Raw genomic sequence first — 15,225 nt, forward strand, 5'->3', positions numbered from 1 at the left:
AATATGACAATATTTTATCGTATCATGATAAATTTAGTTATCGTGGTACACAATATGCTTTTATAAGTGTATCGTGGATATTGTCAGTGCTTAAAGTACACTGATTAACACACTTTGTAATGTTTTATTAGGAAAGCATATATGATTTTTTTTTTTCATATCACCCAGCTCTGGATGAAAGTATTAATTAGAGCTGGGCAATATGAGAGAGTATATACAGTATTTATGCATCTATATTATAAGTATGTATACACTCTTGACTTGACTTTACTTGAGAGAGTATATACAGTATATAGATATCGTCACTGTCGTGCAAAAAAAAAATTATATATATATATATATATATATATATATATATATATATATATATATATATATATATACGTATATCTCCAAAAAGGCAATTTTACAGTATAATTAAAAATCCTTCTGAACTCACAATGTAAGTGAATTTTAAGCATTTTAAGCCTGCCACAAAAATTACATTATCAACTTACCGTTCAAGGTATGGACATAACTTCAATGTCTATTGTTTTTTCTAAACAAGGTGACTCCATTAACGTGAAGGAACCAGTAGGGGATTTAATTTAATATTTAATTGTTTTGTCCAATGACTTTTAATTCTTAGTAATTAAAAGTCATTTAAATAATTGCATTTTGATGATTTTATATTGTCAGTGTATCAGTGGCATAATATGGTCTTAAATTGCAAAAATATTGTTAACACAATTATTTCAGGGACATCATATAATTCAAATATTATCCAAAAAAATAGTTATTGTTGCCAAATAGTTGCAGGCAAAGAGTTTTTCTATTGGTCCATTCATCATACACTTTTGACACAATGTAAAGAATAACTATCAGCTGCACAGAATGAACAGCAAAAATAAAGATACATGGTTTTAGCGGGACAGCGACACTTATAATATATGTATGTGCTAAAGCCACCTAACGCCTCTCCATTTGCGAATCTGGCAGTTCTGCATATTGAACATGATGATGAATGGAAATACAAGAATGCTCCAAAATGACTTTATGAAATCTTTTCACGTGACAGCGATGATGAAAACTACAACATTCTGAGCATTCTGTTAGTCCTAATATTTTCAATACATATAATATATTTCAGCACACTCAATAATCGATATCCCACTGGAAATGTCACACAGACACACAGACACACATACGCAAAGTCTTACCTTTCAAGCAGAACATGGCTTTTGCTTTCTGTCTAATAAAGACATGAGAGTGGCCGGCGATCCCCTCGCTGCTGCCCCTCACACAAACGCACAATCCAGGACACGGGGAACACATGCACACACTTACACACACTTACACACACACACACACACACACACACACACACCTCTCTCTCTGGTCTGTGTCACTAATTCACTTCAGTCTGGCCCCTGTGTTCCACTCATTCTCTCCAACTCATTCGGCACAGACACTCCCCCCCCACACCCCAGCTCTCTCTCTCTCTCTCTCTCTCTCTCTCGCTCTCTCTCTCTCTCACTTACTCATGTGGCTGCTTTTCCCTCCCTCTCTCCACAGAAACACTCTCTCTCTCTCTCTCTCTCTCTCTCTCTCTCTCTAACATACAGCAAGGCAACTTGCCAGTTCAGGAACCACAGGAAAACACTCTGCCCCAACTGCCCCTCCTCTCTGGTTCAAACCAGAGCAGGGATGAAACTCTTATCCCTTTATCACTCAGACAAAGCGCGCGTGTCACACACATACACACGCGCGCTGGGCTGGCTGGGTGTGTGTGGCCTCTGAAATGTTTGGAGCAGTCAGCAGTTCCAGGACAGGGGGTCCAATAGCACTGTGATGGAGCATAATCATTTAATCCTACAAGCTGGCAGACCCAACCACGGCACTATAGGACTGTCCGATATAGTGGGCTTTCCATGTTACAACAGTACTGGCCTTTGTGTTACTGACATCATGCTCCAATATCGAAATGAAGTTCTTACTAAGTGTTCAGTGTGAGCAGCCTAAACAACATCAGATGAGTTTCTTCTGGGTGTGTTGATGAACCAATGATATACTTTTTATTACTGCACCAGTCCTCTAACAAAATAAAAAGCGTCGAACATCTAAATCTATAATTAATAAAAAAAAAAATAATTGGAGTTTGTGCATGTACAGCATAAGCTCCAATGCCCTCCCACCTTACTGCAGCCAGGGACACACCCAGAGGCCAACACTCTTAAAATAAGGGCTTTTTCAGGGATTCTTTAGGAAGGTCTAGGGTTGCATACAGAACAATGACAACCCTTTGGAAGCTAATATGTTACCACGATATTCTAGTATCTGTCACCCAAACACCTTGTATTTGCATTTTTGTACCTTGTACCACTTTGTTTTCTGCAGTTCTTTGCATTGTGTCAAAATGTGATGATGAATGGACTAACTGAAATGTTTCAAAATGACTTGGAATTAAATTACCTTACACTGACGTCCACTGAAGGATACTGAAGGGGTTTTCCTCTTTTTGTAAAGTTGTTTATTTGAAGATACAAGGTTTTTGCAAGGCACATACAATATGCATGATTTGATTAAAACTATTTTTACTGTTTGACCTTCAAAACTATTCATAAAGATACTTGACTACTTATATAAAGAATAGTGACCAGCCAAAAACAATGCAGGCCATTCGTGAAGCATGTGACATCTAAATAAGTGGTTCACTAACATTTATTACATTTGTAGTTGCTGTTTCAATAAACAGCACATCATATTATAACTGCAATAAGTAGCAAATGTTAGAGTGGATGAAATATGATATTTCATTCACCCTAACAGCAAAATAACAGCTGCAACAGTTTCCTCCATCACAAACACAGGACACATAAGGTCAGTCAGTCACGTTGTGGCTCAGGTTGTAGGCCAAAAACTTACTACCATCAAAATATTCCAATTCTCCAACTCAGAGAGAGAACACACCAAGAAGAAATGAATGGGAGTGAACTCGGCACAATAAAGTGTGAATAAGTCAGCATGGAAACAATGTGCTTGCCATCAGGCCTGAACCTATGAGGGTCATTGATTTCCAATGGGGGGAGTCAAATGGCCTGCACAGAGAATGGCCAAAACTTGCTGACATGGACAGAGACAAAAAAATGGAGAAAATGCAGCTGTCCTTAACCCTGAGTTCACTTCAAATGTTAAAACCATTCTTCAGCTAATACTACTCTATTCAGCTTTTTTAGCAGGCAAGTGCTGACAAATTAGCATCCTCCTACCAATGATGGTGGCTTGCTAGGGAAGGAGTGTAGTGTCAGAATATAACCCAGCTGACATGGGGGGACTCAGCTTATGAGGAGATGACCACCTCAGGGTCTTATTCAGAGGGAAAAATCAATGTCTGCAACGTTTGCTAAAACCTCGTCGCTCCATTAAAAGCTGTCCAGGGCTTCGGTATGTGTGCTGTCCCTGTATGCATGAGTATGCGAATGTGTGAACGGGTACGAGAATGAAAGTAAGTGAGTATGCAGTATGTTGTGAATGTGTAGGAATACGTATGTGAAGATACATGGGTATAAAATGCACTAATGTTTTCTGATGCACTGATCTGAAGGTGGTAAAGTTAGAATCTATTCTAATTAAGACTAATAAACTCCACTAAACCACAATCAAATACATTTAACACAATTTGATACATACAAGGACTCATGATTTGTCTTCTTTATGTCATTTAAATCCACCCTAGAGGAGCTACGTTGTTTGCATGTTCACTGGCCATAGTAAAATGATAATGATAAGCCTGTGGAATTAGAGCTTTTGGTAAATAACATGGTTTCAGTTACTACAGAAGACATTGAAGCTTCCTTTACTGTTGAATGCACTGAATTGTTTTTCATTATGCACACATTACTTTGGTTAAAATAAAAGGCCTATTTTTAAACATATAAATCTAAAAAAGCATGTTATTTTACCATTTCTATTCCACTACTGTGTAAACTATCATAACATGCTCTTTATTTGATATCTGAAAATGTTCATGTTCATGTCATTCCCTATTATTTAAGCTTCAAAACATGCCATTCTCTTCCCAGTCCATGTGGGTGGACCATATGGAATCTGAGCTGTAATGTGACTTACTATTTTACTGTTTTGGTGATCCCACAGAAACCAACACATTTACATACTACATATCCATTTATTCCGCCAACAGCAGTTTAGCCCCAGCTATTTAAGCTAAAACCCTAGCAAAAACTAGGCTGCAACTAGGCTGTCCCATTTTGATGGGACATGAGGTAGAAACATGTCCTTCTTTTCCAAGGCAACAAAGGATGCGAAGGGTGGATCCTTCGCCAGCCAACATATCCCGGAATTCATTGCATGCCAACTGCAGCCGTCATGGTCGCTGGGTGACAGGAATGGCGATTTGTGGCACAGCGGTTACGCCAGGAACAGCGATGCTGTGCAGTTCGGTTTACGCAGACTACAAAAGGCTATATCGTGTCATTCAAGGACCACACAAACATCATAAGTGGAAAACCATCATTATCATAAAGCAGCTTTACAGGGCTCTGGGTCCAAGCCGTAAGCGAGCAGGCCAATGGCGGCAGCAGCAAGGAAAAACTCCCTCAAAAAGAGTGGTAGAAACCTTCAGAAGAGCCAAGATAAAATGTTCACGACTGTGTAGCCTCAAAACTACATCCACTCCAAATAATTCTCAATTGCAATCAAATTGTTGTGAAATCTGAGATTTCGTGCCACACTGTACCATTTCTTTACAACTGTGACTGAATGGAGTCTGTGATTTGCAACTCCGGAGTTTGCACCATGTGTGCCACCACAGATGCCAGCTGCAGATGCTATCGATTACACACTGATTAGCAGGCATGTGGTATGCGTGTAACTCCATATGTGAGTGGTATGGAATATGTGGGTGCGCGTTTTTTGCTTGGGTGAGTATGAAAAACACACTTCTTCAGAACAAGCATAATGACTGGTGATTAGATCAATAATAAATAAATATTATGTGAACCACAGTAAACACAACCTGCTGTGTGACAGTGAGAGTCAAGACTTTTCAGTCAGTCAGATAAGCAGCGGTATGTGATGTTACTACAGATTACTGCAGCACATCTCACAGTGAAACACAAAATTTCTACTGTCTGGACTTGCATGTTGGATTTGTAATCAGACATGATGCATCTGCGCGCACAACCCTGCCACAGACAACAGCTTTTCAGAGCTGACCTCTGGGTAGCTCAGCTGTTGGGAAACAATGTGGTGATGCACTCTGTACACAAACCCTGATATTTACTACAAAGCCATTTTCTCTCTTTTATGTCAGACTATTCCAGGATTAGGGGGTCTTAATGCTCTTATAATAAGCGGATGTGAGTCAATATAGACAGAATTATAGAGAGAAGTGCTCATTACATAAGGCCTCATAATCAGGCCTGAAACCAGCATTTTGGCTTTGGCCTCCTATTTCTGTACATCAGGACCATCCTTGTGTAATCTCCTTAATTTCATCTCATAATAATGCCTTTGGGGTCGCTCAGCTATAATACAGAAGAGATTAACTTACCTGAGAATGATCCAGATAACGACCACCAGCAACAAGACATGGGAAAAGACAAAGAGAGAGAGAGAGACACGTCACAAGTCAGCAGGCAGGTATAATCCAATACATAGAAGCAAATGATGGTCTAATGCATCCGTAGCACTTTCAGGACTACTACTGAGATCATATCAAATAACATCATATTCACTGTAAGGTTATGCATTATTAGCTCTGCAAAGACCAGTAAACTATGGGGGTGGCTAGTGATCCATTTGAACAAGGGAAATAACTCTGAAAAGAAAGACATCCTAAAGGAAACAGCGTATGGATGAGGGGTGTAAACCTCAATAATTTAGATTAGCAAATGATTCAATGCATCAAGAAATCTGTTCACAGTTTCACTACAGGCCAGTTTTTAAAATACACACTGAATTCACAAATCGAGAAACTATTTGCACAGAAGTGGAATATAGACCACTATGCCATTTGATTTCACGATACACAATAATTATCCTGATATATGGACAAAATGCATCAGTAGTGTGAAATGTGCAGTTGGTCGGTGTTCTTTAAGTACTGACAATATCCTTGATTCGCTTGCTTGTTTCAGGATAACAAAATGTATTATAATTTCTGCAAAATATTGTCATGTGGCCCACCCCTATTTTTATTATGGCAAGAAAAAAAGACATGTTGAAGGAAATATGAATACTATTGATTATCATTAGACAAGGTACATGAGTATCAGATATCAGGGTATACCTCTACACTGTAAGAAAAAGAAAACAAATCCAATCCAGCCCTGTAACAAATCTAGCCTGTGTGATGTGATGTTGGCTGTGTGTTAGTAGCTGTTCCTGATGAGTAGTAGAAGTAGTGCTGCAGTTAAGAACAGCTGATTTTAGAGCTCAACTGTCTTTAGAGAAGAAATATTGGACTTGTATCTGCCGATATTCAACATTTTAAAAGAAGCATCCTTAGATCAATGCGTTACAATGCATAGGTGCACTGCAGGACTTCTGCTCACTTCTTATCAAGTATAATCTTATCAGTTATTAGGCAATGCATTATTACAAGAGAGGGGGGAACTCTCTTGGGCTCAGCAGTTGGGCTACATTGTTCAATTCTGATCCTTCTGACTTGGTGGTTCACATTGGTGTGGATTAGTGATCCATGTCTTTCTTTAATGTTAACAGACCTGCGTTCAGATTCTGAGCCTGAGTGCAGGCATTCAAATCAATTATATCACAGCAATGATTCATGTGCATCAAGGATCAATCCTAAATAGTCCTAAGCACTATGTGTCATGTGACTATGGCTGCTATATCCAAATATGGTACACGTCCAGTGGAAAAAGATTTCCAATCTGTTTCTGTTAGGCTGGTGTGGTCAAGAAATGGATATGTGACCGGTCTAGAGTCGCATATGATAGTAGCTGAGATTTGACAGCTCTGGAAACAAAAAAAAAGTTCATTGCTTGTATACTATGGTGATAGACATGTCCACTAAGATGAAAAGTGCTATAAGTAAGACAACAAGACAACACTTAAATAGAACAGATAGAAAACATATGTGGTTCTGAACTGGGGCATATTCTCTGGGTCAAAACGATCTGTATGTATCTTGACATGGCAGCTTAATCCAAACTGCTCAGCATTCTGGCCATGTTGTCTCAATATTGCAGAGGCCAGTAGAGCCAGATTATAATCTGCTAATCTGGAATTACAGGAGCACTGGGCGACAGCCATGACTGTACTTGTCGGATGTGATAAGACGGAGGGAGACAGTTACGCAACTCTGAGTCACCGAGGACCCGAGTTGGAGAGTTCAAGTTATTTATTAGGCAGTGACTAAAGTTGAGTGTTCATAAGAAGTCAGAGATGCTTCCACGAATGTGTTCATGAGGTCAGTAATATATTTTTCATTAGCATGGTGTTCCATGTTTACTAATATCTAGGCTTAAACATTTTTCAGATAAACAAGCTCAAAGCCAGCAGGTTCAGATAAGCCTACAAATATGGGTCAGTGATTGCTCAGACATGAACACACATTGCTGTTACTGTAAACCAAATGATCACGCCGGGAAAAGTTTGGAGAGTTAACCAGATGAGGGTTGTCATCACTGCTCTACATCCAGACATCAAATGAGGTCAAAAATTAGATCTGGGATGATATTTTATTCACCGATAGATTTAAAAAACTGAATTATCGTATTATTTATGAATTATATTATGAATTATCGTATAGGTATAATTACCTCATTATTATCTTCCCGTAATAGAATTACACTTGCTAAAATCCCTACATACACACCTGGGTTGTAACCAGCCCTACCAGGAAATTTCACATTTTTTATGTTCTTATTTTCTCTAGTTTTGCTGACTGACCAATCGAGGAGACACAATGGCCAGGGTGGTCAATCAAAAGCTGATGAAACCAGACCGACTCTTTTCATCTGTTTGCCTGCTCATGGTCTTTAAATCAATCCAGACAAGGTTTGGGACAGCCACCATAAAGCTCTGCACATCCCCATAGTGACTGGCAAAAACATCCTGTCGCTCAGCAACCGGCTCTCTGAAATTATGGGTCTACCACAAGGGTCTGACAGCCCATAATTACCAGCTCTATTTAAAACGATGGTTCAGAAGTCACATTTAGGGCACTTTAACTAGCTTTGTATGTACTCTTAGAGGTGCCAAGAGTATAAATACATGCTTTAAATTTAGTAATGTGCGCAGCAATGAGTAGCAGGATTATATGTATTTGAAATGGAGGGGATTTTGGGAGGATTTCCTGCCCTGCTTCCTACTCTGGCAATGCCTCAGTCTTCCTGCTGCGGCTGGCTTTCACGATGCGTGTCACCGTGTCCACCGTCCATTAACATTTCTAAATTTAACACATATAATTTACCTTTGCTCTCACTTACTGAACAAACATGCTTTTTTTATTTCATGTAACTTCATATTTATTAGGAGTTTTATAGTTTTTATAGTTTAATAGAGTATGTAATAGAAACCAAGCTCACAAATAGACTGTGTGATCTATGTTGTGCAATCCTTACCAGCATAAAATAACTGATAAAAAATTCCATCAGAAAACAAGACCAGACACTGACTCACTCATTCTTTTCCGCTGTCCCACGCACAGTCACACACACACACACACACACACACACACACACACACACACACACACACACACAGTGTACTATGAGACCAAAGACTTTATATGTAGATATTAGGGCAATACATTTTGACATTCGATCCAAATTTTAGGGAGCAAACATTTCCAATAATATTGATCAACATAACTTTATACTTTCAGATGATATTATTTTACTAGTTTTAGTTCTGGAACAGTGCTTTGATTTTAATTATATAATGATCAGTTCTCATTTCGGATAACACAGCAGAGTATCAATATCAGCTGATATCATCAGTAAACTGATATACTGGCCAGACCCTGGTTTATATTTACTGTCATTTAATTTATTCCCATTCCTTCTTGCAAAACCGCTTTACCTCAGTGATGTTCATGGGCTGTCTTGCGGGAATTGTTATTTATAGGTTTTTCTTGGTTATTTCAAGATTTTAAATTACTTTGGCTTCAAACTTCACATTTTTTTATAGACTTGTCTACTTACGGTCACTGTCTATGGTCTACGTTACATCTCATTGTGTTGCTGCATGTTCCCCTTATGCTTAAGATTGCTGGTACAATACAATAGATATTTCATAGGTTCATCAATAGATTAAGCCATTTTTGACCTGAGTCTTATGTTGGAATGCAGTGCTGGGTTTTTGCCAAACACAACATTTTTTATTTAAACCAAAATGTTTTTTTCATTCATCTGTCCACAGAATATGATTTGCCTTTGGAGTGATTTTTGGTGGAAGACCACTCCTTGCCAGAGTGGTGCTAAATTCCCTCCACTTGCATTGTTGGAGGCCAAATTATAAAAATGGCTACTTGGTGTTGAGTGTACCGTTTGTTGCTAGCATGATGTAAATTCAGGCACTTGTACTGAATGACACATTATGATATTCTGTATTGTTACAATCCTGCGGTGAAGGCAAGAGCGTAGCTTTACTCTCTGTTTGAGAGGTAAACACAGCAATAACCCACTGACCTTCAAACAGCAGAGTCCTGCTGAATGTGATTGGCTGACTTGGTCAGACGGATGATTTTAAAATAAGCATGGACTGACTCTGATCTCAAGAGAGCACGACTACACAAATGGAGCAAATTTGAGTTTAAGGGGCTGTAAATTGGCTGCTGGAGTGGAAATTGTGAGACTGAAAAAGTACAGAACCATTTGGGGAACAAACTCGGCCAGGATGAAACGCATGGAGTGCATTTAATACCACTGTATCCTGCACCTTTAACAAGCACCAAAGTTCAACACCTCAAATTCCCCAAATGCCAAAACAGCAGCTGCAGTGAAGAGGCTCCTGAGGTGAGAGGTGAGGTGTGAGGGGCCAAGGGTGGAGAGCTGTTATAAATCAGAGAACTCTACGATCACCCCATTACAGCTCAAACTGGGTCATTGCCCTGCCTGCACAGTGACTCAATCAGCCCTGAAACAGCTCTCGTTACAGACTCATAGAATTACTGACCCAGCTCAAAATCACACACAAACATACACACTCACGCAAGAGAACACATGGACAGACGCAAGCACATGTGCACACGCAAGCGTGCATTTTTATGTTATGCATCATATACATCAGAGTACCTGAATCGGATCAGGGGTCAAAACTAAAAATAAACACAAAACGGAATCTCTAATAAATACCGATATGTAATGTGACTTTTCTACTCCTAACTCACCTAGACAAAATGCACTAACAGGTTCCAAATACTCCAAATATCATACTGAGTACTGAGATTTTGACTCAAAATATGCTTCACTCTATTGAATTAAATAAGACTGATTCCACTCTTTGTAAAGAAACGTGCAGATTAACGTTAAGCACTGACGATCTCCAGAATACACTTATAAAAGCATATTGAGTAGCACGATAACTAAATGTACCACATTGCGATAAAATATTGTCATATTGCCCAGCTCTAGCCCTAACCATAACCTCAGTAACCACAAATACATTTTGTATCATTCAGCAGATTCTGTTAAAAAGCAATTAAAACCCAGAACCATTTCTGGTCGCTTTGATATTATAGGTTAGCCCTGTTTCTCTTAGAGTTTCAAACTACGTACTGAAAATTTGCAAAAAACAAAACACAAACAGACATAGACAACTGCTTGAGAAGGTGTGGCAGAAACAGAGGAGTGGACTATCTCTCCTTATACAGAGATGACAAAAGTAAACAATAAGGTCTTGATTTTTCAAGACGAATGTAGACAGGGTGGCACTCAGTAGTGGACAATACGCCTGATGCTCTTTTTCCAGTTACATTTACTGGATCCAGTTACAACCAGTGCTTGGAAACTGCATGAACTTAAAACACAAGCATTCTTTAACCTACCTCTCTTTCTTTCTCTCTCTCTCTCTCTCTCTCTCTCTCACACACACACTCACACATTCGGGCAAACTCCCACTAATTTTTGTATTATTGTAGCTATTAGAGTAATGCTACACCTACAACCTTAACATTATTCCTAAACCTAATCTTAATCCTATTCTTTACCCTAGCTCTTAACCTAACCCACACCCTAACCCCATCCTTAATCCTAACCCACAGCCAAACCCCAACCGTAATTCTAAAAGACACCCTAACTTTAACCCCAACTGTTTTTCCTTAGTGTAGCCTTAACCACACTAATCTTAACCATAATCCAACCTTAATCCTGACACCAAATTGAATCCTAACCCATACTCTAACCCCAACCGTAATCATAACCTTAACCCTAACCTTAACCCCAACCCTTATCTATTACTCTAGCCCAAACCATACTAACCTGAACCATAATCATGACCCTTAATCTTAAACCACACCCTAACCTTAACCATAACTCAAACCTTACTCCTAATTCCAAACTAATTCCTAACACACCCTAAGCTTAACCATAACCCCAATTTAATCCTTACCTTAATCCTAACCCCAACCCTTATCCTTTACTCTAGCCTTAACCATAACCCCAGCCTTAATCCTAACCTACACCCTAACCCCCAAACTTAATCCTAACCTTAATCCCACCCCTAACCCTAATCCTAACCATACTAACCCTAACGTAGTACAGCTCACATGATTGGTTTTAAATAAATGATTAACACACTGAACTCAATCTAACTGTATGTGTGGTTTCCCTTTAAATAATGAAGTATGTCTGGGAATGCATAAACCCAAAGTTCAGTATAGCCCCATTTGAACATTAAACATAAATTAAACTGCCCATCGTGGACGTACAACTGTCTCTAACAGAGAGGGAGTACAGCTGCCACAGAGAGACTGTCTATCCTCACACACTCACACTCTCTCTCACACACACACACAAACAGGATGGCATGTACCCACACGCTCACATCCCCACCAGTCAGTGACATCACCCATTTCCGCTGACTCATCTTGAGGCCAGTGGTGCACTGAATTGACTTGATTCAAATGTGTGGAGCACTTTCACATGTACAAAATACACAAATGTCTATAAACAGAGAAAACTGTGCTGTTGCCACATGCTTCATTCGCCGGTGAGCACATTTGAAGCAAGTCAGTGCAGTGAACTTTTTTTTTGGTGCTTATTTCTGGTCATTACTCCTCACTTAGGTTAGTCAAAGGCCAGGGAGGTCTGCTCCACCCCTTTCCCACCTGAATGAGACACGTGTCAACGACTTGGGAGACAAAGGCAAACCTGTCGTAAAATAAAGACAGTGACCCAATTCTCTGACCACATGTAAACATCTGAGTCCTTCACTTCCTGCTCTTTAAGTCGGCCACAATAGCTGCAGACACAATAGCAGAGTCAGAAAACGCACACAGCTGCTGCTGGAGCAAACCAAGGCAACCCACTGCTCTGCTGTCACACATGGAACATCAGGGAAGGAGTGCTTTTGTGTATCACACTGCTGTACTTCTTAGAAAATACACTACAGGTCAAAGTCACAATGATACTATGATTAAGTCAATTTGCCAATGACCAACACAACACACCCTGATTACTGAAGCAAAGAGGTTATTCCACAGCATTGGTGTTGGTACAGCAAAGTGTATACACACACTGAAGCTTCAGTTCTTCAAGCCTTCCTGATTCTCTGAAATCAATGGATATGATTATTAGAGCTGATTATTAGGCTAATAATACACTTTTTTATATACACAATAATCATAAGGATTAAAACTAACTAAGACGCTACTTGGCAAACCCTTATCTGTTATCTCCTAAATTCAAATGTTCAGGTTCATTTTCATAAAGATAGTGTTGCTTCCAAACTTCATGGCCTTTATTGATCTACTACACATCAGTTAAAATTTTTAAGGTGTTATTGGTGTTTCATGAGACTACACAACACCTACATAAGCCTGTCATGACAAATAACATAGATCTACTCCGATTATTCCTACAAAGCTGTAGGAATTCCTTCAAACCACTTTGACCAATGAGGCCTCTCTGAAAACTGTCAGATTGTCTCTTGTATTTCCAAATTGGCAAGTTTACAGAAAAATGATAAAAACCTTCTTAACTTTCAATGGAAGTCAAAGTAAAAGGATTTCTATTGGTCCATTTATCATGATTGACACAATGTAAAGAACAACTCCCGGATTGTTGGAATAGGCCCTTCTAAACATATGTGGCAGTTGTCATGACTTCTTCTGCAGCTGTGAAGTAGCCTTACAAATGCTGAAGAGTAAGCTAGGCAAGGCGAGATGCAAAATAACATTTCCATACTGAGGCAAATTCGCTGTGTTAGAGAAGAGCACCTGTAGATGAACTTTAAAACGAACAGACAATACACACCCTCACACAGATACACACACACTCCAATCGCCCCCCTACCTATGTAGTGCTGGGGCTCATACACCCAGTCATCATCGTCCTCTTCCTGTCCTGGGTGCGCTGTGTGTGAGAGTGTGTTCAAGTCATTGTGGCTGTGGAAGAGTTTGCGTGTCCGGCGCGAGAGGGGCGTCCCGCTCAGCCAGCTGAGGGCACGGGACACTGGGGCGTTTTTCTCCTTTCTCTCCCTCTCTTTGCGCTTCTCCCTCCGCATCCTCCCCGGATTGGGGAAGGGGAGTGGTCAACCGGAGCAGAAATGGACTGCTTTTCTGGAGCTCACAGCTGCATGGGCAACCAGAACTGAACCAGAACTGAAGGCAGTCACTTTAAAAGCTGTTAAAACAATCCGTCACTTGTTGTGTCACTAATACAGAAGCATTATCCATCCAAAAGAGGAGGACTAAAAAAAGATGTCTCTCCTTTTTCCAGTTTCTTGTGACTTGAATATAATCTGCTCCAGCAGAAATCGCAGGGAAAGTGAAGAAACCCAATAAGAAAGAAAATAAGAAGAACAAAATGCTGATCTTTCCTCTTCCACCGCTGTCTTTGCCTCACTGGAACTAAAAAAAGAAACTCCAGTTCTCCAAAACCTGTGATTTGGGTGTAGTCCTTTATATCCCAAAGTTCAGCTGACCAGCTCTTGGAGAAAGAAACTGCCTTAAATAAAGGGTTCCACACGTGTCTGACCACGGAGACGCTTTTCTGAGCAGTAAAATCCTCAAACGTCAGTTAGAAAACCCCTTGTGGCCACCCTACCACACCTCTCTCCATGTGTCAGAACTCGTGTGTGTTTGTCACCTGGATAAAGACGCCACCCTGAAGCCACTGTCTATCCGGGATGAATGAGGAGAGTGGATCAATTCTTCTCGCTGCAGAGCAGGTGCGCTCACCAGAACCACTCTTCCACGCTTTCAAACGTCATGCGTGAGAGTGTGTGTGTGTGTGTGTGTGTGTGCTTGGGTATAAGTCACTCACCTGACGTTGGTCCAAGCACACATACATTACACACACTCGCACACTTACACAGCGTTTCACTTTGCCTGTGGGCTTGAGAGAGATCGTGCTGGCAGAGATCGTCCTACTTCGAGAGCACGCTGGACGACTATGAGGTTTGGATTACAAACAGCCCTGAAAGTGCTACTGAAACACGAACCCAACGCCAACCCCCAACTCCACGCTCTCTGATCTGCTCCTCTCTCTGATCTTTGCTCCGCCCCTTCGGTGGCATGGCAACAGACACTCCACACTTCCTCCTCTTTCCACTTCTCCTCCCAGGTGACTGCCTATGGCCTTGCCCAGGCTAGAAGGTGTGATTCTACGGAAGAACCCCTATTCAAGCCCTTTACAGCCTAGCTTGATCTTCAGGCAAGTGAACACCATCGCTCTCAGCAATTCTTAGGCCCATTATCTCAGCTGAAACACTCATGCACTTAGTGTTGAAGCACTAAACTCAATTATTCGAGTTTATTTGTGGCTTAAAATGTTTCTTTCCAATGATTCTCCAAGTGGTCTTTCCGAATGTAGCCTGGTGGACACACCCCAAGTCTTTTTCTGTAATAGAAGAAGGAGATGCAGAGTAAACAGACCAGCGGGATATTCCACGAAGTGGGATTCTTCAGTTCTTCAGCCAGAACCAGAATTCAAGATCAGGTCTCCAGCCACAACCCCTTTCCATCTGCCTTAAGTTACGTTTAACTAAACTGAGACCTCCTGCCTTGTGAAACACCCCACAGCTGTCAAATGTGTC

The 15,225-nt window shown here is 40.4% G+C and overlaps 1 protein-coding gene across 5 annotated transcripts in view; it reads right to left on the bottom strand.

Moving 5' to 3' along the window:
* The window catches only part of nhsl1b (NHS-like 1b), a 121,772-nt gene that overhangs the window by 51,579 nt on the left and 54,968 nt on the right, over positions 1 to 15,225 (bottom strand). The window contains exon 1 of one of the 5 annotated variants that reach the window (XM_072684182.1): positions 13,482 to 14,000. The exons of 3 other annotated variants lie outside the window; for them this stretch is intronic. In XM_072684182.1, coding sequence (XP_072540283.1) covers positions 13,482 to 13,692 — 211 coding nt within the window. In that variant the 5' untranslated portion in view covers positions 13,693 to 14,000. Of the gene's footprint in view, positions 1 to 1,199; positions 1,382 to 13,481; positions 14,001 to 15,225 lie in introns of those variants that run through there. One more of the 5 variants, XM_072684203.1, reaches the window with a different exon arrangement.

The sequence above is a fragment of the Salminus brasiliensis genome, chromosome 1, assembly GCF_030463535.1.
Source record: "Salminus brasiliensis chromosome 1, fSalBra1.hap2, whole genome shotgun sequence".
NCBI lineage: Eukaryota > Metazoa > Chordata > Actinopteri > Characiformes > Bryconidae > Salminus > Salminus brasiliensis.